This window comes from Salvelinus alpinus, chromosome 27, assembly GCF_045679555.1.
Source record: "Salvelinus alpinus chromosome 27, SLU_Salpinus.1, whole genome shotgun sequence".
In the NCBI taxonomy this organism is placed as follows: domain Eukaryota; kingdom Metazoa; phylum Chordata; class Actinopteri; order Salmoniformes; family Salmonidae; genus Salvelinus; species Salvelinus alpinus.
The window spans coordinates 15,260,393-15,285,808 of NC_092112.1; the positions used below are offsets into that span (position 1 = coordinate 15,260,393).

Below are 25,416 nucleotides of genomic sequence, written 5' to 3' on the forward strand. Positions count from 1 at the left end.
TGTCTAAACAAGAGAGATGATCACATGACCCATCAAGATAGCCAGTTATGTCTGGGGGTGGTTACGACCATCTATTGTATTTAATGAACATGTGTACATGTCTAGACAATAGTGACTTATCCACTTAGCTAGATGTGGCTGGGGGATTGATTATAGCATTTCCTTCACATGACCCATCAATTTAGACCAGTGTGTCTGGGTAAGGGTCATCTAATAATGATCAAATATTTATATCTGTACACTTCCTGTTTTTGATATTGCTACTATGCAAGTAATCATTTCACTGTACCGTTTACACCTTCTGTATCATGTGCATGTGACAAATAAATGTAGTTTTGTTTGATATAGTGTGTGTTTACCAGAGATGGTAATGTGAAGAACAACATGATCTGCACCAAAGTCAGATTAGGATATGGGCCAAGGACTAGATAACATGGATTTTTACCTGGAGTTTTTCCTTATTGTAGGCTACTACTTTTACCACTTTTAGTCTTGAAATCTTTGGTTGTTTACTAAACTACTCACTCGGTTTAGCACATGGCCTTACATGTGAACCCTTTCGAGATGGGTGGGGCTGAGGCTTAAGAGGGCGTGAACGATGCTGAATTGGTGTAGACAAAGAAGAGGTCTCCAGTAGGGATACCAAAACATTCAAGTGCCATTTTCTCAAAAGTGGGGATACAAGTTTATCAGCTTTCGAGGCAGAATTACTTTCCCATTGTTTCTCAACTGCAGTGTTTGATATACCATTTTCTAGCTCTGAGTCTCTACTTTAATCCAATGTAAAAATCACAATTTCAAATGTCGCTACATAAGACCCAATCGAGGCTGTTGGTCACATATGCCCTATTGGATGGGTCCAATCCAAGACAAAGGTGGATATAACCATTATTTGTATGATGTGTAGCAGGTTTGGGGTCAATTCGAGTTGAAGGCAGTCAATTGAGGAAGTGGTTTAAATTTCAAATGTAAAAACTTTTCGATTGAATGAGTTATTGAAAATATATGCCATTTTTTTTATTACTGAATTGAAATGTCAGTTCACTTCCTGAATTGACTGACCTGATATGTGAAAAGAGGCAGCAGTTTCAAAGTGGATTGCGTCATCGATCAAGCGACAAGTTCACAAGTCTCTGAAATCTACATATGCATATATCACCCACAAGGCTTTTTAGGGTAAAGTATGGCTTTGACTTACCTGATGAAGAACGAGGCTGCAGCGGAGGGTGTGTGGCTGGTTTGGGTGGGGGTGGGGGTGGGCTGGGGCTGGGGGACGGTAGGAGTGATGGTGGCATAGTCGTAGATGGGGCTCCCAGGGGCAATGGGCATGTAGTTCCTGTATGGATCAGGAGCCAAGCCTGGTGTCTGGACAGGGGGAGAAGAGGGAGGGGGTGGGTGGGGAGAGAGAGATAGAGAGAGAGACATGAGCATCAACCAATGTGACAAAAAAGTATAAAAATTCTGCATCCAACTTCAATGTGTATTACCATGACTTGCTTTCAACAAACCAAAACATTTAATGAAGTCAAAAAACTAAACAATTTGCATAATATGCTCTCACAGTCAGAGAAGCCTGTTGGGGAACTCAGTTGGGGAACTCAGTTGAGCGACAGCTTTGGTTGATGTGGCTCCTGCAGTTGTGAGCAGGAGTACCAAAAAGCTTAGGGAAAACACATCACGCAAGCCACTCCACAGCAGGAAATGACCTGTGTAACATGGCTACCGTTCATTGTCACTCCATTTGCTGCAGCTGCAGGTTGGTAATCTTGGTCCTTTACTCTCACTGCTAGCTAGTCATTAGCTTATTAGCTTTGGTCATTAGCTTTGGTCATTAGCTTTGGCCTGATTACCGACTCACACTGTGCTACAATATGGTTAGCGTTGAAAAACTGATAGAGTCCCATCCACTATCACTTGTTCTAATCATCTGTGACTAAACTATGAGATGACATAGGATATATAATTCAACCAGATTGACGTGCAATATGAGAATGACAGGGAACTTTTGAGTGTTGGACAAAACACAGCAGTCGTTTGTATGCCATTTGATTTAACAGAGATAAACCATTTGTGCCAATCATCTCATAGGCTACTGTAAGTTCACAAGTCAACGCAGCCCTTCCCACAATCTCCATTTGTCCTTGTTCTTTCAAATGAGCAAGATGCATCTTTTAGTGTGCTGTCTGTTTTTTCTGGTGACGCCTGTTGTTGGAGATGTTATATTTTTCTCTTTCTGTTTCATTTTTATTTTTCTCTTTCTGTTTCATTTTTGTCTTTTAATTTCTCTCTCTCTCTCTCTCCCTCTCTCTCCCTTTCTCTCTCTCTCATCCCTTTGGTCTATAAGGAAATGAAGAAACTGGGGCAGGCATCCACTCTGTACTCATCACAGTGGATTACCGCGGCGATGTCTGCGGAGTGCCGACATTTGGCGGGGAGTCCATTATTCAGTTCTTTGACTGCGGCGTTGGCGCGGCAGCTAACAGGATTACAGAGACGCACGCCGTTCGCCCCTCCACGGAGGGCGCCGCCACACAGAGAGAGGACGGAAGTAGTCAACAACAAAAAGCTGCCACACTGACACAGCCAAGACACCCCCAGCTGCCACACTGTCACAGATGCCCCTGTATTGCTCTTAAAGTGATTCTAGGTCTCTGAGTAAAAGAAGGGCCAGTACCTGGTAGTTGTATATGTAAAATGTATGTTAATACATACAACTATAATTGTTGATGGCCAGCAATTTGATCTACTGCAGGGGTTGGCAACAGGCGGCCCGCGGACCAATACCGGCCCAGGAGTGATTTATTTTGGCCCCCCAAAGTGAATTTTTTTGACTGTAAAATGAGTTTAATTCAGGGAACTGTTCCCAAGTATTCCCATGAATTAAAAAAAAGAGACGTGGTTATGTCTCAATGTAATAAAGGAATTAAATTATTGTTATTTTCAAATACAATCTCTTTTTTGGGCTTAGTTGTGGTCAATTTGCAGTGTACAAACTATTGTCATTGTGTTCTACCGAACCACCTTCTCTGACAAAAATCGTCCCGCGGCTGAACCTAGTTGACTACCCCTGATCTACTGCTTTTCTGTTGGCAGTAACAGAGAAATTGACTCAAACGTAAGATGCAGTGGTCAGGGAATCATCATTTCTCATAGGTCAAGTTCTATTTTCCTTACAATTGTTCCAATCCTAATGAAAAGAACAGTATTTTGGGGGTTCTTCCTAACAAACAGGGTCTTCCCCCAATCTATAGATAGTATTTACATTGAGATAATGTATAGAATTAAATACCTTATGAAAAAGGTAGAGCAAGCTATTATTTCTTTGTTAATCTTTGGCATGTTACATCATCATCACCCCCCCAATCACCCTCCCCTCAATCACCCCCCACAAAGACTGAAAACATACATATCTATATGGTTGTTGAAGCATGTCTACAGTACAAACAACAACAGTACTCGTTTGGTAACTTGTTTTTCCACCCCAGGGGTAAACCATCTGCCGACTACACCTGATAGCAGTGCTATTTATATAACCCCTAATAGGAGCGCACTAGTCTGACAGACACATGTGACCATGGGAAGAGGCACCTTCAGTATGGTTTCAAAGGTGCCCTTCGTGACACACTCGCGTTTTAATCATCTCCAGGGTGCCACTCATAGACGCTGTAGCACGTTTTTTTCTCATTCTATAGCATGGCAGTTTGAGTGAGCGTACCTGTACGTGACACGCGTGTGCTAAACTACATATAAGATAATGGCAACAAGTAACCCAGATGCATTACGCTTTGCTATTTTTGTTTCCGAGCTTCAATGGAAGTCACAGTGAATAAGCCGCGAGGAGGAATGTTGCAACTTGGAAGTCAGACCCAGTCCAAATGGCTGATGGGTAGATAACGAGCTGTAGATTGAAGAATAATGCTGTCTCTTCCTCGCAGTGGAACAGATTACAGAGATCCAGAATCACTCAAACACCCACATCCCACTGAACAAGACTGTATATATTACCACAAACTCCTCTCACACATCCTATAATAATTCAAATGTAGAGGCTGGCCAGCAGAGCAGTAGCCTATTAATGGCCAGCAGGAAATCTACATTTGGGTCTAAATTGGAGGTCCATATTTGTATGATGTAACGGCTAGGTTATGGTGTTAGGGTAAGGCAGTGGGTGTGAAGAGCCGGGGTGGCTGGGATGTTACCGGGTTGGCTGAGGTGTAACCAGAGTCTGACAATTCCATACAGTACTGGCCCTTTGCACCTCTAGGAACTAAAAGCAATAAGTCAAGTCACATGACTTAATAAATTATGGAACTGGGTCATTCACGGTGCTATGGCGGCAGTTTGGCCTTGTGGTTCACCCGTTAGTCAATTCTACATTTCTTCAGCTCAGAATATATCATTTACGAGACTAGTATCTTTTCAGTGAGCGTGCTTTGCCATAATTCCTTGTTGTTAGTGTATGAGGTTTGAGATTTGTAGTTTTACCATTCACAAGTAGAAAATGTTTCTCTCTTTTTTCCATTCTCTTCTTATTCTCTTTCTCTCTCACTCCTTCCCTACCCCTGGGAGGTGTGCAGGGTTGGAGAGTAACCGATTACATGTAAAGGATTTTTTTTTAACGGTAACTGTAATCTGTTACGTTAGCAGCAAACATATTGCAATCAGATTACATATACTTTTGAAAAACAAAATGTTTACTTTGAAGATTACTTTTAAATTCAGAAAGGATGTTTGCGATATAATCTTTGACAATTTTCTGTTTTCTCAATGACATTCAAATCAGCTTCGAAAAAAGGCGCATGTTTAAATTTGTTCCACCTGAGCGAGTCTGACCACAAGTCAGAGACCACTAGGATGACACACCAAATGTGTTTGATGGATCGCGGGAAATGAGCAGGAATAGGCTTTTGTAGGCTACAGTCCAAGATATGTCTTCCAATGGTGTGACTGCTGTCGGCATCAAAAGATTATCCAACTTGAATAAACGCTTGGAGGTAAGGATGACAGCAGTGGTGTAGTCTACGGCAATACGGATATCACTTATTATTGATATATACTGTACATAGCGCATTGATGTGAAACAATGCTACTCTCTCATTTAGCTATTTGTGCTTTACGGATTGTGGTTGTTGTGGATGGCTGTTCACAAATCTAAATGTTTATTTGAACCCAATAATGTTTGAATTCAAGAAGTTTAACCTGCCTATCAATCATTGTTTTTGAAACCAGTGGATAGCCAGTGAAAAATGTGCTCTTGCAGCAGCTGCATAGTGCGGACCCAGCCTATGGAACAAAATTGAGGTTTTTATTGCTCAATCTAATTCATGCTGATTAAAATAAAAAATCCATCGGCCTAATGGACACATGCTCAAACTCACACACTTTTGATAGACTTAAAGGGGCAATATGTAGTTTCATCCATTTTTGGACTTATAAATGATATATATATCCATTGATTCTTGAAGAATATAACTTATGCCTCATGAGCTTAGTTCAATTGTAAATGTAACAAACACTGTATAGCCTCATAACATGGTTAAAACAATCATTTTGATATCATGGATAATCAGTCCTTGCATCCATAGCTCTGTCTATTAGTCTGAGAGGGGTTTTTAACAAAACTGAGGCGGGGTGGCATTTTGTAATTGTTTTGTAATTTGCCCTTTTAAAGAGCTGCATATTATCAAGATATCAAAGTGTCACTAACAAAAAGGTAAATGATAGGCCCATAGCAAATGCAGCATGTGGCATTCATTTTCACATCTAAATAGCACTTTAGTAGTGCTCAAGCATGCCATTCCATGAGAGTAACATTTATTTTTCGACTTGAATCAATGAGCCCAATCAGTCTTCCATGACAACAAAATCATAAACAACAGAGTAGGGCTGGCTAATAAATCCTTAGTTTGGGGTTATGATCAGGTTAAACAATTTTGTTAATCTATACTTCCATATTTTCGAATCCTATTCTTGAAGATCAAGGGGTATAACATTTATTGGAATGACTGGAATTCTGATAGACTTTGGTTTTTAAATGTAAAGATAAATTGAATCGTATTATTATATGTAGTAGAAAGCGATGGGTTAGAAGAAGTCTACATAACCAACCTATAAATGTAACATCCATATATGGCCAGCTATGTAAACTTTAACATTGATTTATCCAATAGATGTTGTTCAATTGTTCAACATACTATATTGTCTTCTTCTAATGCCTCTTAACTTCTTATGGCTGGGGGCGCTATTTTCACGTTTGGATGAAAAGCGTGCCCAGAGTAAACTGCCTGCTACTCAGGCCCAGAAGCTAAGCTATGCATATTAGTAGATTTATATAGTAGATTTGGATAGAAAACACTCTGAAGTTTCTAAAACTGTTTGAATGACGTCTGTGAGTATAACAGAACTCATATGGCAGGCAAAAACCTGAGAAAAAATCCAACCAGGAAGTGGGAAATCTGAGGTTTGTAGATTTTCAAGTATATGCCTATCCAAGATACAGTGTAAATTTGGTCCGATTGCACTTCCTAAGGCTTCCACTAGATGTCAACAGTCTTTTGACTAAGGGGTCTGGCAGAATGCCATGAGCTAAATCACACGCGCTGCGTTCCCTTTCATTTCTAAAGACAAAGGAATTGTCTGGTTGGAATATTATTGAAGATTTATGATAAAAACATCCTAAAGATTGATTCTATACATCGTTTGACATGTTTCTACGAACTGTAATGGAACTGTTTTGACTTTTCGTCTGGACTAAGTGCCTGCGCCTTGTGAATTTGGATTTGTGAACTAAACGCGCAAACAAAAAGGAGGTATTTGGACATAAATGATGGACTTTATCGAACAAAACAAACATTTATTGTGGAACTGGGATTCCTGGGAGTGCATTCCGATGAAGATCATCAAAGGTAAGTGAATATTTATAATGCTATTTGTGACTTCTGTTGACTCCACAACATGGCGGGTATCTGTATGGCTTGTTTTGGTGGCTGAGCGCTGTACTCAGATTATTCCATGGTGTGCTTTCGCTGTAAAGCTTTTTTGAAATCTGACACAGCGGTTGCATTAAGGAGAAGTATATCTTTAAGGGGAAAGTTATCTAAAAGTAACTGAATGTAATCAGATTATGTTACTAATTTTGGGTAATCCAAAATTTATGTTAGTGATTACAATTTTGGACGGGTAACTAGTAACTGTAACGGATTACATTTAGAAAGTAACGTACCCAACCCTGGAGGTGTGCAATATTGGCACGGCTGTTCCGGGGCAGACCCAGGCACCGATGACAGCGGGAAGGTCACTCTAGGCAACAGAGTGCTCACGAAATGTGATGCCTATGGGACTAATTGAGAGGGAGGAACCCTACAGTGTGCCTGCCATCGGGTTGGTTCAAAGGGACCTGTTGGTGATTTGAAGCAGAAAGCTAAACAACTTTCTTTGTCGATCAAACCTTTCACAGTTTGTGAGGCTGTTTGTCTGCACCTGGTTTTCAACATTGTGCAAAAAATACATCTTTGATCAGCAGTTCACCCTCTTGATCCTTTTCTGCTTGTCAACTAAGTCTGATATAAATCCCATGTGTAGGCTACAAAATAAAAATTTAACTAATAATATAGCTTGCTTTGTTGGTATGTGTCTAGTCCTTCTCTGTTCCCCAGTAATCAAACATTTTAGTCTTAGTAAATTCAATGTTTAGTGAATGGAACAATTTATTTGATGGAAAATGCTTATATTCGTCTAATAATACTCCTATATCTGTCTGTATATTTCAGCATGGTATACTGAAATGACTACAGATCCTTCTCTGAATCCCCATCTTTGATCGTGTCCTTCATAATCAGAGCCCAGTCCAAAATGGGGGAAGGCAGTGAAGCGTGAGGTGTGCCCACTCCTCCACTCAACCCAAGCCAAGCCTCCCAGATGGATGTCAGACGTGCTTATTCACCTCAGGTGAGAACCAGGTCCCATCTGTCAGCACAGAGAGGAGGGAGGCATGATCCTGGCTTCCTTTTCCTTTGTGTTCTCTTCCATTTGTCCTTCCCTTGTTTCTCTCAGTCTCAACATAAACCAACACCTTTCCCTCTCCTCCGAGAATTTGGTGAGTCACTTTTCTGGTAAGGGCAGCATTCGAAGGCTGCAGACGGCATTGAACCATCTGGCTCGGCCGAATGGGGTGGTGTCTCCTTAGAGCGTTACTGACACGTCTCCTTGTCTCCAGTGCCCTCGCCTACCTCCTCCCTAATTAAATCAAGTACCCATCTTTCTTTCTCAGGCCTCCCAAATCCTATGGCTTCTGTAGTGTTCTGAGTTATTTTGCTTGAAATGGGAGGAGAACATTTTGAAATTAACAGCCCACACACAGGCATATACACCCTTCTAGTACCGGGTCGGATCCCGTTTGCCTCAAGAACAGCCTGAATTATTCGGTGCATTCTATAAGGTGTCGGAAATGTTCCACAGGGATGTTGGTCCATGCTGAAGCGATGGTATCATGCAGTTGCTACAGATTGGATGGCGGTGCATTCATGCCTACGAACAGCCCATTCCATCTCATCCCAAAGATGCTCTATTGGGTTGAGGTCTGGGGACTGACCAGGCCACTCAGGTAAACTGAATTCGCTGTTATGTTCCATGCAATGTTTTTCCACTCTTTTTCCTGGTTGTTGTTTTTAGCTGATAGGAGTGGAACCGGGTGTGGTCGTCTGCTGCAATTGCCCATCCGTGACGAGGATCGACGAGTTGTGCATTCCGAGATGCCGTGCTCACACCACTGTTGTAGTGCGCTGTTATTTATCTGTTTGTGGCCCGCCTGTTAGCTTGCACGATTCTTGCCACTCTCCTTTGACCTCTCTCATCAACGAGCTGTTTTGGCTCAAAGGATCTTCGCTGGCTGGATGTTTTGTGTTTGTTGCATCATTCTCGGTAAACTCTAGACACTGTCCTGGGTGAAAAGTCCAGGAGAACGGCCGTTTCTGAGATACTGGATCCGGCGCGCATAGCAACGGCGATAATACCACGCTCAAAGTCACAGGTTACTCATTTTGCCCATTTTAACACTCAATAGAACAGTAACTGAATGTCTTGATGCCTGCCTGCCTGCTTTATATAGCAAGCCACGGCCACTTGACTCACTGTCTGTAGGAGCAATCCATTTTCGTGAACGAGTGGTGTACCTAAAAACTGTCCTGTGAGTGTAGATCAGGACACACACACACACACACACACACACACACACACACACACACACACACACACACACACACACACACACACACACACACACACACACACACACACACACACACACACACGGCCCCCCCACACACACACACACACACACACACACACACACACACACACACACACACACACGACACACACACACACACACACACACACACACACACCGCCCACACCCACAGTACACATACACACACACACACACACACACACACACACACACACACACACACACACACACACACACACACACACACACACACACACACACACACACACACACACACACACCGCCCACACCCACAGACACACATACACATACACACACACACACACACACACACACACACACACACACACACACACACACACACACACACACACACACACACACACACACACACACACACACACACACACACACACACCACCCACACCCACACACAGACACACACACACACACCCCACCCACCCACAGACACATCCCGCAGCTACTCACGTACACGCAACCACATGGCCACAGACACACCCGTGGCTACTCACGTACACACACCCACATGACCCCCACCCACCCACTCACAGACACACACACCTGCCATACGTCCACTGAAAGGTCCCTACAGGGGCACTCAATTCTCTGAGGTGTCCAACTCAGGTTTTTGTATAATTGGGATGCGATGTGCCAGCTCAAGGTCTAATTGCTTTCAGACACCGAGAAGGAATAAGGGGATACGATTGGCTGCCTTAAGCGGCACACGTTCAATCAAAAGCATTAGCTGTCCAACTCTTGGCAGCACAGAGGCACTTGTTGACATTGGAGGGAGTGGATGCTAACAGATACACAGAAAATAAACATTGAGAACAGATTGCCTGTAAGTCCCAACAGCATAGCAAATGAGCATACAACATACTTAGGATCATTATTATACAATACATACTAGGTGGATATACATACTGGGTGGATACACATTCATATTCTGTTTTCAAAAGGAGACAAATCTTTTCTTAGGTTTTTAGAGCACACATTGGGATATCAGGTGAGATGTTAAGAGACAAAATACATTATTAAAGGTATCTGACTGGGTAGAGAGGTTCCAAAGAGGAAGAGGAGAAGCGAGAGGTTTCACTTTTGCCAAAATCTGTCCAAAATAAGCCATATGAGCTTATTTTGGAACTAAACTTGTCACCTGCCTTCCCGCCTTTGGGACAATGACTCCCATTGTTGGGGCGGAGACAAGAGCATCTCGTCCTTATATACAGATCTCTGGTATATCCGCTGTAAAACAAGCTCTGACCAGAGGCTACCATGAGGCATAGAGGTCAGCCCTCACTGAAAACTATTGTAGCTGTCAATCGACACAAAAGACAGAAGATAAGCCAATCAGAGCTGTTCTCTGGTCCATCAGTCGTCTCGATGTCATCCTCCACACCCAAATCGTCCAATCAATCAAACCACTCAGTTTCTCATCCGTTTCTTCTCTTCAATCAAGAGAAATTGGCATGAATCCCATTCTGACCCACAGCCTCCTCCCCCACTTCGCCGCAACACGCACTTAATGCCGTTGTCCAGCACTTCACAAATCTCACCCGCGATCAATAGCGACCATTCTCTCTGTAGATTCTACAATGACCTCAGACAACATTTGCATATCCAATCCTCTCCCCATTGATTTCTGGCCCTCATTACAACCCCATTACAAACAGGACTGTGATGCCTAATCTATAGGAGTGCCTCTATGGAGCGGTATACAGTTAGCATGGTTATGCTTTCAGTGTCTGAAACGAATCCAGACTCACTTGGCATGGGGGCTCGTGGCGGCCAGGAGGTCATTCCCGTGTTCCCAAGTTTAATCAGCCCATCACTGGAGTTGGGAGTTAGTTGGCACATCGATGGATGGTACTTGTGTGGCGGTAAGGTCAACAATGGCCCTCATCAGCATGATAATCCTACCGCATTGAGATGACCTAATGTTCAATCTCCGGGTAGGAAGGTCAAGTGGTGTTTGGAAGGCTGTGATACCGGCTCGGAGGGTATTGTGCTTAGAGTGGGCAATCTGCTTGTTTAATGACTTCTGATGCAGCCTTGGGGTGTACTTTATTGTCATGGCCAACATCTATCTACCTGGGTTTACCTAGGACTGACTGGACTGCCATCACAGGAGATTGGTGGCACCTTAATTGGTGAGGACGGGCTCGTGGTAATGGCTGGAGCGGAATAAGTAGAATGGTGTCAAATACATAAAACACATGGTTTGATGTCATTCCATTCGCTCCGTTCCAGACATTATTTTGAGCCGTCCTCCCCTCAGCAGCCTCCACCTACTGCCATCCTTTTTCATGGGGATGAAGTCCGTCACTTGAATTGGCACTAACCAAACAACCTTTTGAGTTGTTTATAAGAAGAGTGTAAAAAGGAAGCTGAACTGAGTTGCCTGTAACTCTCCGGTGATATGAACCTCAGCTTTGTTTACCTTCTGTATTCCTCAGTGGACTGTGAGTCAGAGGGGATGGCATTTTAGTTTTGTACAGGCTAGATGATGTAGTGGTGTGTTAATTTAATTACGCCAATATACGGATAGTTAATTTTTCTAGATCAGATAATGTCCTGAGAGGGATGCCCAAAACAGTACAAGGTGGATTAAAAGTTATCTGACTATCTACTATGCATGATTATTCTGCTATGAACGGAGTAGGAGGTAAATGTTAAAAAGTTCATCTCTAAAATAAGTGATATGACAGAGACTCCCAACTCCACTGTTTCTATTGAGCTATGAGCAGGCACCTGCCTTGACACTGGTCATGTCGCCCCCGAGTCCTGATTAACACCCCAAATGACATCATCAGAGGGTGACATCTCATTCAGGCAGATGAAGGCCCCCTGTGGTGGCAGCCCTGTCATGCCACTTAACTGGAGTGGTATTCAAGACACCTCAACCTTGAACTAGGAGTGCGAATCATGATGATATGATTATAGGGCCAGCCATAAAATTGACACTGGGTCGTTTAATGAAGCCTAATAAATAAGTGGCCTGAAAAAAATTACATAAACTACAGTAGTTTCAGTCAAATACACACTATTCCAGAGAGATGGCAATGTCATGCTTGGCAACCAAACTCCTAACAGAAGCCATGGATGGAGAAATAAGTCCTTTCCCGTTGACTCTGGTCACAACTCCTAACTCTTTCTAGAGTCACAGCAATTCAAATTGTTCTGCGTTGCCAAGGTAACAGCAAAACCAAGGTCTTTTCTCAGTACTGAATGGTTTTGTAATAGCACATGGAGTATAAAAAAAGTAGAAGTGTTACCGTGCAGCACTAACCAAAGTGAATGAAAATGGTAGCCATTCTTAAATGAAAATGGAGGACAAATTCAAGGTGTCTTTTTTTGCCAAAAAAACTATGCATTTCGGCTTTGCTAGGTGTTGCTAGGTAGCTTTCAGACGAAAGACAAACACAGGTCTGAATACATTTCAGAATGTTTAAAAGACCGAAACTGTATGAATGAAGTCTAGCCCAAAATACTCTAACCTAAAGAAAACAAAAGAGAATATGAACTTACCACAGCAGAATGAGGATGATGATCCCTCCTGACACGAGAGACTCTCCACACTCCCTCCAGAAAGTGCTGTGGTATAGGAGTCACCGTGGACTTGGACCCTCCCATGTAGCTGCTCTGGATCCCACCCCAACCCTGGAGTCCCCCCCTGAACCTTTCCCCAGGAATCTGATCATAGAACCTGGGTGGCTGCTTGGCTGGCGAGTCCTCCATGGACCAGTCCTGGCAGGGTAGGGTGACCACGCTGTGGGCGGCAGGGCTGGGGGTCAGCCCTGAGGAGAAGGCTCCAGGATGCAGGTCGGGCATGTCTCCGGTGAGGCCCAAGGCTTTCTGCAGGGCCAGGCGTCTCAGTTGGTGAAGGGCAGTGCCACAGACCTGGCAGGTGCTGTCCTCTCTAGCATACGGGCCCCTATGTGGACACTGGAGGTGCTGGAGCTTGTCAAACAGGAACACGGCGAAGCCCGGGTCCTATGGAGAAACAACGAGATTAGAGTCAACCCACGAGTCAGATCTCAAATATTCAGGTTTGTACAAGATCTAACCATTTCTCTTATCTCTGATATGCCATACTGCTACTTATTCAAAAACATATATTACAGTATTCTATTAAAAGACAAACACATTACATAGCCTACATACATGCAAGCAGACACACACAGGCTCCAGGCGGATACCATCACAGAGGAGTGCACACCATCAAGAGCTAGGGTAGTCATGACTACCATATCCACTGATCAACTCAATGAAAGATGGGTATCCAAGAGTCTCAACGAATACAACATAGCTTCAGGAAACAGCTGTATAAGGATGTTAGTGATGCGCGGGTTGAGTCATAACCTGCAGTCCCCGTGGATATGGGTCATGAAATATTGAGAGAAAACAATGCATTGAAAATCCATAAATGTACAATTCTTGTTCAATTCATATCTATAGGCTACATTGAGGTTTTTCTTTCATTATTTTTATCTGTGCGTAGTCTAAGTTTTAAGGCCTAACTGTAGCGCACCAAATACACGGCAATTGCCAAATAATTTGGGGCAGAAAAAGTTTACGTTGATCCACTGAGGCAAAAAGGAAAAAAGAGTTTAATTCAATAAGAGAAAAGCTGCGAAATAGAGAGTTTAAAATAAATTGAAGGGAGGGCTAGAACAGTAGCCTAATGTTTGGGAAAGATTTGGTGAAGTGGTAAAATAGAATGATAGCAGTGTCGACTATGTCACGTGTGGTGATTGTGAGGCGCCATACACATTTGAGATTCACAAGAGCAGGACTTCAAAATGACGCGTCAACGGAACTGTACTGTTCAGATGGGTTGAATGGAATAGTAGCCGAACTGAAATCTTGACGCTGACTGTAACCTCTCACATAGTCTAATATAATATTAACTCCTGCAGAATTAAGTATTTCTTGCAGTGAAATTATGTACCAAATGTACATTTTAACTCGGGAAAAGGAGTGGAGAAATATAATTTATTTAATTCAGCATCTTGAGAGAATGAATGTGCGGTTAGGGACCATCTGTAAAGGTGCTACCCTTAATCTGCATCATAAAAACGGATAGTATTTCAACCACGGTTACGGACTGTCTGTAAAGGCACTATCTTAATCTGCATCATAAAAGCTGATAGTATTTTAGCCACTTAAATGTACATGTTGGGTAGTTTTCACAGCTTTTATTTCCTTAAAACCAGTGAAACTGATGTAATTTTTTGAGTTTTTAATTTTCTCCCCGGTCCCTAAACATCTTTGCTGCCCGAGAGAAGCAGAGATGAAAGATAAAACTTTACAGATGTCAACTAGATTGAAGCATTCATTCTATTGATTTATGACATTATTCTGGTGAGCAAGGATTCATTTAGTCTTCTAGGGCAAGAAGTATTAACAGAAGAGAAGCAGCAAGCCCTGAATTTTGCACTGAGTAAAGGGTCTGAAACCTTATGTAAATAAGGTATTTCTGTTTTTTATTTGTAATAAATTTGCTAACATTTATAAAAACCTGTTTTTCGCTTTGTTATTATGGGGTATTATGTGTAGATTGATCAATTTTAGAATAAGGCTGCAACGTAACAAAATGTGGAAAAAGTCAAGGGGTCTGAATACTTTCTGAATGCACTATACTTGCCGGCTACCACCCGGTACTCAGCCCTGCACCTTAGGGACTGCTTCCCTTTGTGCATAGTCATTTAACACTGGACACTTTAATAATGTTTACATACTGCTTTACCCACTTCATACAGTATGCATTGGACTAGTAACCGAAAGGTTGCAAGATCGAATCCCCGAGCTGACAAGGTAAAAATCTGTCGTTCTGCCCCTGGACAAGGCAGTTAACCCACTGTTCCTAGGCCGTCATTGAAAATAAGAATTTGTTCTTAATTGACTTGCCCAGTTAAATAAAGGTAAAATAAATAAATACAAAATAAAGTACAGTACCTTCAGAAAGTATTCATACCCCTTGACTTACGCCACATTTTGTTGTGTTACAGTCTGAAATCAAAATGTATAAAATACATGTTTCTCACCCATCTACACACAATACCCCATAATGACAAAGTGAAAACATGTTTTTAGAAATGCTTGCAAATTTATTGAAAATGAAATAAAAAAATATCTAATTTACAAAAGTATTCACACCCCTGAGTCAATACATAGAGTTAGAATCACCTTTGGCAGCGATGACATCTGTGAGTCTTCCTGGGTAAGTCTCTAAGATCTTTGCACACCTGGATTGTACAATATTTGCACATTATTCTTCAAAAAATTCTTCAAGATCTGTCAAGTTGGTTGTTGATCATTGCTAGACAGCCATTTGCAAGTCTTGCCATAGATTTTCAAGACGATTTCAGTCAAAATTGTAACTAGGCCACTCGGGAACATTCAATGTCGTCTTGGTAAGCAACTCCAGTGTATATCTGGCCTTGTGTTTTAGGTTATTGTCCTGCTGAAATGTGAATTTGTCTCCCAGTGTCTGTTGGAAAACAGACTGAACCAGGTTTTCCTCTTGGATTTTGCCTGTGCTTAGCTCTATTCCATTTATTTTTATCCTAAAACACTCCCTAGTCCTTGCCGATGACAAGAATACCCATAACATGATGCAGCCAATGCCATGCTTGAAAATATGAAGAGTTGTAATGATGTGCGCTGAGAGTCGGGAAGCAAGTTCAGGGTGTGAGTGTTTTAATAATAAAAGTAAAATAACACAAAACAAAACAAGAAAACACGAACAACGCACAGAACTGATACAGGAACAGAAACAATGACGACTAGGGAAGAAACCAAAGGGAGTGACATATATAGGGTAGGTTATCAAGGAGGTGATGGAGTCCAAGTGAGTGTCATTATGCGCCTAACGCTGGTGACAGGTGTGCGCCCTAACGAGGAGCCTGGTGACCTAGAGGCAGGAGAGGGTGCACACGTGACAAGAGTGGTACTCAGTGATGTGTTGTATTGGATTTCCCCCAAACATAACGCTGTGTGTTAAGGACATAAACTTAATTTCTTTGCCAAATTTATTGCAGTTTTACTTTAGTGCCTTATTGCATACAGGATGCATGTTTTGGAATATTTTTATTCTATACAGGCTTCCACTCTGTCATTTAGATTAGCATTGTGGAGTAACTACAATGTTGTTGATCCATCCTCAGTTTTCTCCTATCACAGCCATCACAGTCAAATCTGTAACTGTTTTAAAGTAACCATTGGCCTCACGGTGAAATCCCTGAGCGGTTTCCTTCCTCTCCGGCAACTGAGTTAGGAAGGAAGCCTGTAACTTTGTAGTGACTGGCTGTATTGATACACCATTCAAAGTGTAATTAATAACTTCACTATGCTCAAAGGGATATTCAATGTCTGCTTTTTTTTACCCATCTACCAATATGTGCCCTTGTTTGTGAGGCACTGGACAACTTCACTGTTATATGTGGTTCAATCTGTGTTTGAAAATGACTGCTCAACTGAGGGACCTTACAGATAATTGTCTGTGTGGCGTACAGAGATGAGGTAGTCATAAACAAATCATGTTAAACACTATTATTGCACACAGAGTGAGTCCATACAATTTATTATGTGACTTATTAAGAAAATATTTACTCCTGAACTTATCTAGGCTTGCCATAAGAAAGGGGTTGATTACTTATTGACTCAAGACATTTCAGCTTTTCATTTTTAATAAATTTGTTAAAAAAAAATATATATATAATTTTACTTTGACATTATGGGATATTGTGTGTAGGACAGTGACACAACATCTCAACTTAATTCATTTTACATTCAGGCTGTAACACAACAAAATGTGGAAAAGGTGAAGGGGATACTTTCTGAAGGCTCTGTATATACTGTATTAGAGTCAAGGATCATCCTAAATAACTACTGCTGTACTCACCTTTTTTTAATTAATATAATAATACTAATGTCTATACACACCATCATATACATACTTATATTGCTCGTTCTAATATTTCAAAATGTCTTAATTCCTTTCTTTTTCTTTAAAAAAAATAATATTTGTATTGTTTAGGTATTACTGCACTGTTGGAGCTAGGAACATAATCATTTTGTTACACCCACAATAACATCTGCAAAATATGTGTACGTGACCAATACAAATGTATTTGATGTATCTAATTATAGAGAAGTTGACTAACCAAAATGTTGGAAAACATAAGCAGAGACATAGACCTAAAAGTCTGTCAAAAAATCTCTCCGCCATCTCTGACTGTACAGCGCATTTTCTATATCTGCAGATGGTTAATAGTAAATGCGGGCAAGTGAAGGTGAACAAACATCTGACCCGCACATCACTAAAGGACGTTACTCTAACAGAAAACTGTTCAGACCAAGACATTTAGAGCCTACCTAAGGGCTCAGATCGGTAAAAAAAGAATCCCTCCTTAGCAGAAAAGATAGGATGAGGCAGAGAGAAAGGATAGAACACGCAACAAAGATTTTTTGCTCAAAGGTTTCCTTCCTTGATGGGTGGTGTAAGATATCTGCAGGGGTAAATATGAATGTGAGCCAAGAGAAAGACCTGAAAAACACCCGCTGTACTGTACTACCTTAACATGTGATTGAGAACATCTTTTTACAGAATAGGGTAGTTCAACAATGTCTAGTAATATCAACACAACAGGTTGTTGAGTACTCATGAGGGATAGATTACTGAACTCATCGCTAGACACCTTTTATAAAGGAAATAAATGCAGCTGAACACATCTATTACCATCACCAACACTCAAACACTGTGAGTGAAATGTTTCCCTTTCAAATCATTATTCAAACACCTTCCCAAGAAGTTCTGATTCTGAACAGTGACTCCCACATCTGAGCGAACTTGAACGCACACTGAACTCACGACAGCTGCTCGCAGTACCTCAACAACACACAATGCACAACTCCTCTATCCTCGCACTGGACATTGTATAAAAGTTGATTTAAGGTTGGTAATAAACTGTGCTTGGCCCTGCCTGCGGTTGTGTCTCAGGCGTGGGTGCAGGGGCGGGAGCGGGAGTTCCCCTCCTATATGTCACTGATGTTTATGTTGTGTTGGAGTGAGCCGGAGGTCAGGAGCAGAAAGAGCCATCCTCAGCAACAGCGCTCGGTGATTGAGTGCTTTTGTCTGGGGCAGCGGAGCATGGGAGTGGGCTGACAGGGGGTTGGGGTCTGGTGGACAGGCTTTGCCAGATGCTGCAATCTATTCAAGGTTCCAGGGAGCTCTGCGTTCCAACAACCTGTTCGTTATCTGACTTTGATCACTTTTTGGGATAATTTTTTTTTACCATTATTGAGAATGTCTCTCGTGTTTTTGTGCACAATGTCATGCCAGAGGAATGAGTGGTTCTTCTGAAAGAGACAGCCTTATCACACGAGACACGACTGGTGGATGAGAAACCAAATACAATGGGACCCAAACTAAAAAAAAGGCAAATTGAGTTAGTTATTGCCTTCTGTCTGGAGTCTGGACTCAAATTCTTGTATATCAGTTCTTGTGTGTCTGTATGGTAATGCATAACAAGCACTGGTGTGTCTGTATGGTAGTGCATAACAAGCACTGGTGTGTCGGTATGGTAATGCATAACAAACATTTCCCGTAACAATGATACAAAACGGTCTGGCTTTTGTCAGTCTATAATCTACGTTTTAACAGCTGTCGAGCTTCTAAAAGTCCTGCACACAGATGTAAGCTCCCGGTAAGACCCAGAGTCTCTCAAAGACCATCCACCCTCCCCCCTGACTCATCAATACCCACTTGTGTAGAGCAGGCCCAAAAACAATACCATTGGAAGGTCTTCTCACTTTGTCCAGAGATTTAAGAGCATGCTGTTGGCTGTGGTTCCTACTGTCAAAATGGATGTCGGAGTCCTTTGCCAGGAGAAAGAGCAGGGTTGTGACCTTCCTTTGTAATGAGTCAATGCCTTTGAATGGAAGCATATCTCCATGTCTTTACTCCGTGCGCTGGGCCCTGCATGCCCATTGACCCAGACCCGGGTGGCAGTAGCCAGGCACACGTTGGAAACACTCCAGACAAGAGGCTTTTGTGGGGAACGTTGCGATAGTTTACAACCCCAAACCTGCTCATCATTGCCTTTGTCTCACGGCCCATTGAAAGAGACAGACTGTGGAGTCTGTTAAGAGGTGAGGGTAAAGGTGTAATATTGTACATCTGTTTGAAGGGATACCAAAGACGTGAGTGACGTTGTTCAACAAGTGTCAGTGACGCTGTCAACGGTGGCGGTGCTGAAACATGGTTTCCACATTTGAACTGACACAAGACAGTCCAATATTATCATTCTAATATCACACTAATATTGAAAGGATAGTTATTAGCAGAGTACACCTCTTGAAATAATCCCATTTCTATGCCTTCTGGAGGAAGCGTCCTTAATGAATTTACACCATGGGACTTAACTTGTAAAACAACCAGGGGAGAATGACTTATGGTTATTGATGACAGTGTCACCTGTGTAGAGAATGAGAGCTGCAGTACTGTCACCTGGGTTAGGAGTGGCTTCACTTTATAGATCTCTCTGAAGAGGATACACCTGTGTTCAAACAGTATTGAAAGTTATGCTCAGACATACATACAAATACTGTGTGTAAACTGTATAGGTTTCTGACTACAGTGATATGATAGGGGACAAAGAGATGTTTCTGATTACAGTGATATGACAGGGACTAAGAGAAGACTACTGTTTCCAACATACATTCCATCCCAGTCTTCATGTTCTCTGCATTCTGTCCGCTTCCTTCTCTTTACAAACAGACCAGAGGGGAAATAGTAGGTCTACACTATACAGCAGCAAATTCTAATCTATACTTTCTCACACAAGTGTGTCTCCTGCACAGTTTATGGACTTCCTACCACAGCCTGTTGAGTTAAGCCGTTAACTAGCCACACAATGCGGCCATGTTTTCTTAAACTCCTAACGCCGACACATACAAATACGGGTACCACGTCGTTAACAGTCGATGCCCAGGGTGTTTAAACAACAAAACAATGGTGTTTCCCCTTTCTCCCTTCTCCTAATGCTTGAGAAACTGTTGAGACAGACGTGACTATTCTTTCTAAATTGGCCCCTGGTACCATACAGCCGCCTATGAGGGTACAGTGGTTCTACAGTGGACCAGCTGGAGTCTGTGCGACTTCTAACCTCCTTGCCCCTTACTTTCCCACAGGTACTGAGAGAGCTTGGCCTACTGTGAGGCCAACAGAATGACCTTTTGCATGTTTTATCAGATGTAGAGATGGAGGTCAGGAAACCAGAATAATAGCCCTATCTTATACCATACAAAGCCCAAATACTTTCTTCCCCCAAAAATCAATACATACATTTTTTTGGGGGGGGTCAATTGGTTGTAAACAAAACGAAAGTATGAAATATAAATACCAGTAGCATATGGAATATTGATAAAGAGCATGGAAACATTTTGATTGGAGCTGTCTTTACAACTGAATAACCTATATGTAAAAGTTATACAAATGTACAATAATACTTGCTCTACTTTTTCTAAAGGTTGATCACACATCCATCACATAGTGGCTAAAGACATAGTCCTTGTTATAGAAACATATCATTTGTAAAAAATAAAAAAAAAACAACAACACATGCATAAACAGTATGTACAGTTGAAGTTCGAGGTTTACATACACTTAGGTTGGAGCCATTAAAACTTGTTTTTCAACCACTCCACAAATGTCTTGTTAACAAACTATAGTTTTGGCAAGTCGGTTAGAACATCTACTTTGTGCATGACACAAGTCATTTTTCCAACAATTGTTTACAGACAGATTATTTCACTTATAATTCACTGTATCACAATTCCAGTGGGTCAGAAGTTTACATACACTAAGTTGACTGTGCCTTTAAACAGGTTGGAAAATTCCAGGCCTACCTTCAAACTCAGTGCCTCTTTGCTTGACATCATGGGAAAATCAAAAGAAATCAGCCAAGACCTCAGAAAAAAATGTGTAGACATCCACAAGTCTGGTTCATCCTTGGGAGCAATTTCCAAATGCTTGAAGGTACCACGCTTATCTGTACAAACAATAGTACGCAAGTATAAACGACATGGGACCACGCAGCCGTCATACCGCTCAGGAAGGAGACGCATTCTGTCTCCTAGAGATGAGCGTACTTTGGTGCGAAAAGTGCAAATCAATCCCAGAACAACAGCAAAAGACCTTGTGAAGATGCTGGAGGAAACAAGTACAAAAGTATCTATATCCACAGTAAAACAAGTCATATATCGACATAACCTTGAAAGCCCGCTCAGCAAGGAAGAAGCCACTGCTCCAAATCCGCCATAAAAAAGCCAGACTACAATTTGCAACTGCACATGGGGACAAAGATGGGACTTTTTGGAGAAATGTCCTCTGGTCTGATGAAACAAAAATAGCCATAATGACCATCATTATGTTTGGGGGAAAAAGGGGGAGGCTTGCAAGCCGAAGAACACCATCCCAACTGTGAAAAACTGAGATTAAATGTATTTGACTAAGGTGTATGTAAACTTCCAACTTCAACTATATATATATATATACACACACACACATTTATATACACATATTCACATTTATTTACACGTATAGAGCCATAGGCCTTTATACTAGGATTGCATTCAACTGTGATCATTATTGCACATGGCAGTGCATATGGTTCAGCACGTGGAAGGATCATTTCCCACCAAAATGTAATTTATAACATGTTTGAACATGGATAACTAAGTACACTTAAGCAATGAGGCCCGAGGGGGTGTGGCAAACGGCAAATATACCACAGCTAACGGCTGTTCTTACGCACAACACAACAGCCCTTAGCCGTGGTATATTTGCCATATACCACAAACCCCCGAGGTGCCTTATTGCTATTATAAACTGGTTACAAACATAAGTAGAGCATTAAAAAAATGTTTTGTCACACCCATGGTATACGGTCTGATATACCACAGCTGTCAGCCAATCAGCATTCAGGGCTCGAACCACCCAATTTATAATATAGTGTATATCACTGCATTCAATGTCAAGTAAAACAAACAGCGAACTTTTAAACCTGAACTGAACATTAGAGAATTTAGTTATTTTTTTTACCTTAAATTCTCGGCCCTACCAGGTCTTATACCAGCTCTTATTTTCTCTCACGACAGTATTGCTCTCCAAAAACACCAGCACGCAGGTGGGCCCACAAGCGCGAGCAAGGACCCTTTCCAAGCGTGGGAAGAAGTTCCTCAGCGTGCTATCTACTTAACTTTTCCAAAACTAACTAAACAGAGACGAACATAGTGGTCTCTCTACTCTCTCACAATGTAAATCACATAGCCTCTCTCATTCACAGATGACAGTTGGGCGTTCCAGCAGCAGTTGTGTCGGCTGTTGACACTTCAATGAACAAAGATTATCCCAAATCCACTTCTACCGCATCGCAAAGTCACTCGTTTATTCTAACCTAGACTATCATATGAGAAATTGCTGAATGTTGTCTCTCGCGAGTGTATCGCCAATTTGCGAATATGTCCTTGGATGCATGATACAACTGTAGGTTAAAAAGCAATTGCATGTTCACTGAGTTGGACTTAATGGATATATAATTTGATTACCTACCAGTATTTCCTTCAAGGTTAAATGATATTTGTTGGGTAGTTCTATTTCTACCCTTTCTAAGTTGTTTTTCCAGTTGCTCTGTCTTTCCAGGCTGCATAGACCTAGGCCTACAGAATAACCTGCAGCTTTTATTGCATTGTTAAACACACAAGGCATTCACCTATAAAAAGGTTAATACACATTTAAATGTCATACACAGCAAATTAAATGCATAAAATGAAATATTATGGCAAAGGGTGATGGAAAAAATATATACCAATGATCTACAATACATAATAATAAAGGGAGTAAGTAAACAAACAAAAAAGCACACCCAAAATGGACTGCTCTGTAAGAACACTGCACTGTAAGGACACTGCTCTGTAAGAACACTGCACTGTAAGAACACTGCACTGTAAGGACACTGCTCTGTAAGGACACTGCTCTGTAAGAACACTGCTCTGTAAGTACACTGCACTGTAAGGACACTGCTCTGTAAGAACACTGCTCTGTAAGGACACTGCTCTGTAAGGACACTGCTCTGTAAGGACACTGCTCTGTAAGGACACTGCTCTGTAAGGACACTGCTCTGTAAGAACACTGCACTGTAAGGACACTGCTCTGTAAGAACACTGCTCTGTAAGGACACTGCTCTGTAAGAACACTGCACTGTAAGGACACTGCTCTGTAAGAACACTGCACTGTAAGGACACTGCTCTGTAAGAACACTGCACTGTAAGGACACTGCTCTGTAAGAACACTGCTCTGTAAGGACACTGCTCTGTAAGAACACTGCACTGTAAGGACACTGCTCTGTAAGAACACTGCACTGTAAGGACACTGCTCTGTAAGAACACTGCTCTGTAAGGACACTGCTCTGTAAGAACACTGCACTGTAAGGACACTGCACTGTAAGAACACTGCTCTGTAAGAACACTGCTCTGTAAGAACACTGCTCTGTAAGAATACTGCGCTGTAAGAACACTGCTCTGTAAGAACACTGCACTGTAAGAACACTGCACTGTAAGGACACTGCTCTGTAAGAACACTGCACTGTAAGGACACTGCTCTGTAAGAACACTGCACTGTAAGGACACTGCTCTGTAAGAACACTGCTCTGTAAGAATACTGCTCTGTAAGAACACTGCACTGTAAGGACACTGCGCTGTAAGAACACTGCTCTGTAAGAATACTGCTCTGTAAGAACACTGCACTGTAAGGACACTGCGCTGTAAGAACACTGCGCTGTAAGAATACTGCTCTGTAAGAATACTGCTCTGTAAGAACACTGCTCTGTAAGGACACTGCGCTGTAAGAACACTGCTCTGTAAGAATACTGCTCTGTAAGAATACTGCTCTGTAAGGACACTGCACTGTAAGAACACTGCTCTGTAAGAACACTGCACTGTAAGGACACTGCTCTGTAAGAACACTGCTCTGTAAGAATACTGCTCTGTAAGAACACTGCACTGTAAGGACACTGCGCTGTAAGAACACTGCACTGTAAGGACACTGCTCTGTAAGAACACTGCTCTGTAAGAACACTGCACTGTAAGAACACTGCACTGTAAGAACACTGCTCTGTAAGAACACTGCTCTGTAAGAACACTGCTCTGTAAGGACACTGCACTGTAAGTACACTGCTCTGTAAGGACACTGCTCTGTAAGAACACTGCACTGTAAGTACACTGCACTGTAAGGACACTGCTCTGTAAGTACACTGCACTGTAAGGACACTGCTCTGTAAGGACACTGCACTGTAAGAACACTGCACTGTAAGAACACTGCTCTGTAAGGACACTGCACTGTAAGTACACTGCACTGTAAGGGCACTGCTCTGTAAGTACACTGCACTGTAAGGACACTGCTCTGTAAGGACACTGCACTGTAAAGACACTGCTCTGTAATGACACTGCACTGTAAGTACACTGCTCTGTAAGTACACTGCTCTGTAATGACACTGCACTGTAAAGACACTGCACTGTAATGACACTGCTCTGTAAGGACACTGCACTGTAAGTACACTGCACTGTAAGGACACTGCTCTGTAAGGACACTGCTCTGTAAGTACACTGCACTGTAAGGACACTGCTCTGCTCTGTAAGGACACTGCTCTGTAAGGACACTGCTCTGTAAGTACACTGCACTGTAAGGACACTGCACTGTAAAGACACTGCACTGTAATGACACTGCTCTGTAAGGACACTGCACTGTAAGGACACTGCTCTGTAAGGACACTGCTCTGTAAGTACACTGCACTGTAAGGACACTGCTCTGCTCTGTAAGGACACTGCTCTGTAAGGACACTGCTCTGTAAGGACACTGCACTGTAAGGACACTGCACTATAAGGACACTGCACTGTAAGGACACTGCACTGCAATGACACTGCTTGGCAAAGTTAGAACACTAGACTACAGTATGTCAAAAATAAACAGTGGAGAAACAAGTGTCTGCAAGCCTTGCCCAGCAGTGAAACTGCTCCAAAGTGTAGGTTTAATGTATGCTCCTAACATAAAGTTAGCAATCTGCCCGCAGATGTATCTTCATGGT

At 42.1% G+C, this 25,416-nt stretch overlaps 1 protein-coding gene across 1 annotated transcript in view; it reads right to left on the bottom strand.

Annotated features, from left to right (window-relative positions):
• Positions 1-1,194: 1,194 nt before the first annotated feature.
• The window catches only part of LOC139555802 (kinesin-like protein KIF26A), a 79,205-nt gene continuing 54,983 nt past the window's right edge, over positions 1,195-25,416 (bottom strand). The window contains exons 3-4 of the mRNA XM_071369201.1: positions 12,797-13,261; positions 1,195-1,365 (exon numbers count right to left, since the gene is read on the bottom strand). Coding sequence (XP_071225302.1) covers positions 1,195-1,365; positions 12,797-13,261 — 636 coding nt within the window. The remainder of the gene's footprint in view (positions 1,366-12,796; positions 13,262-25,416) is intronic.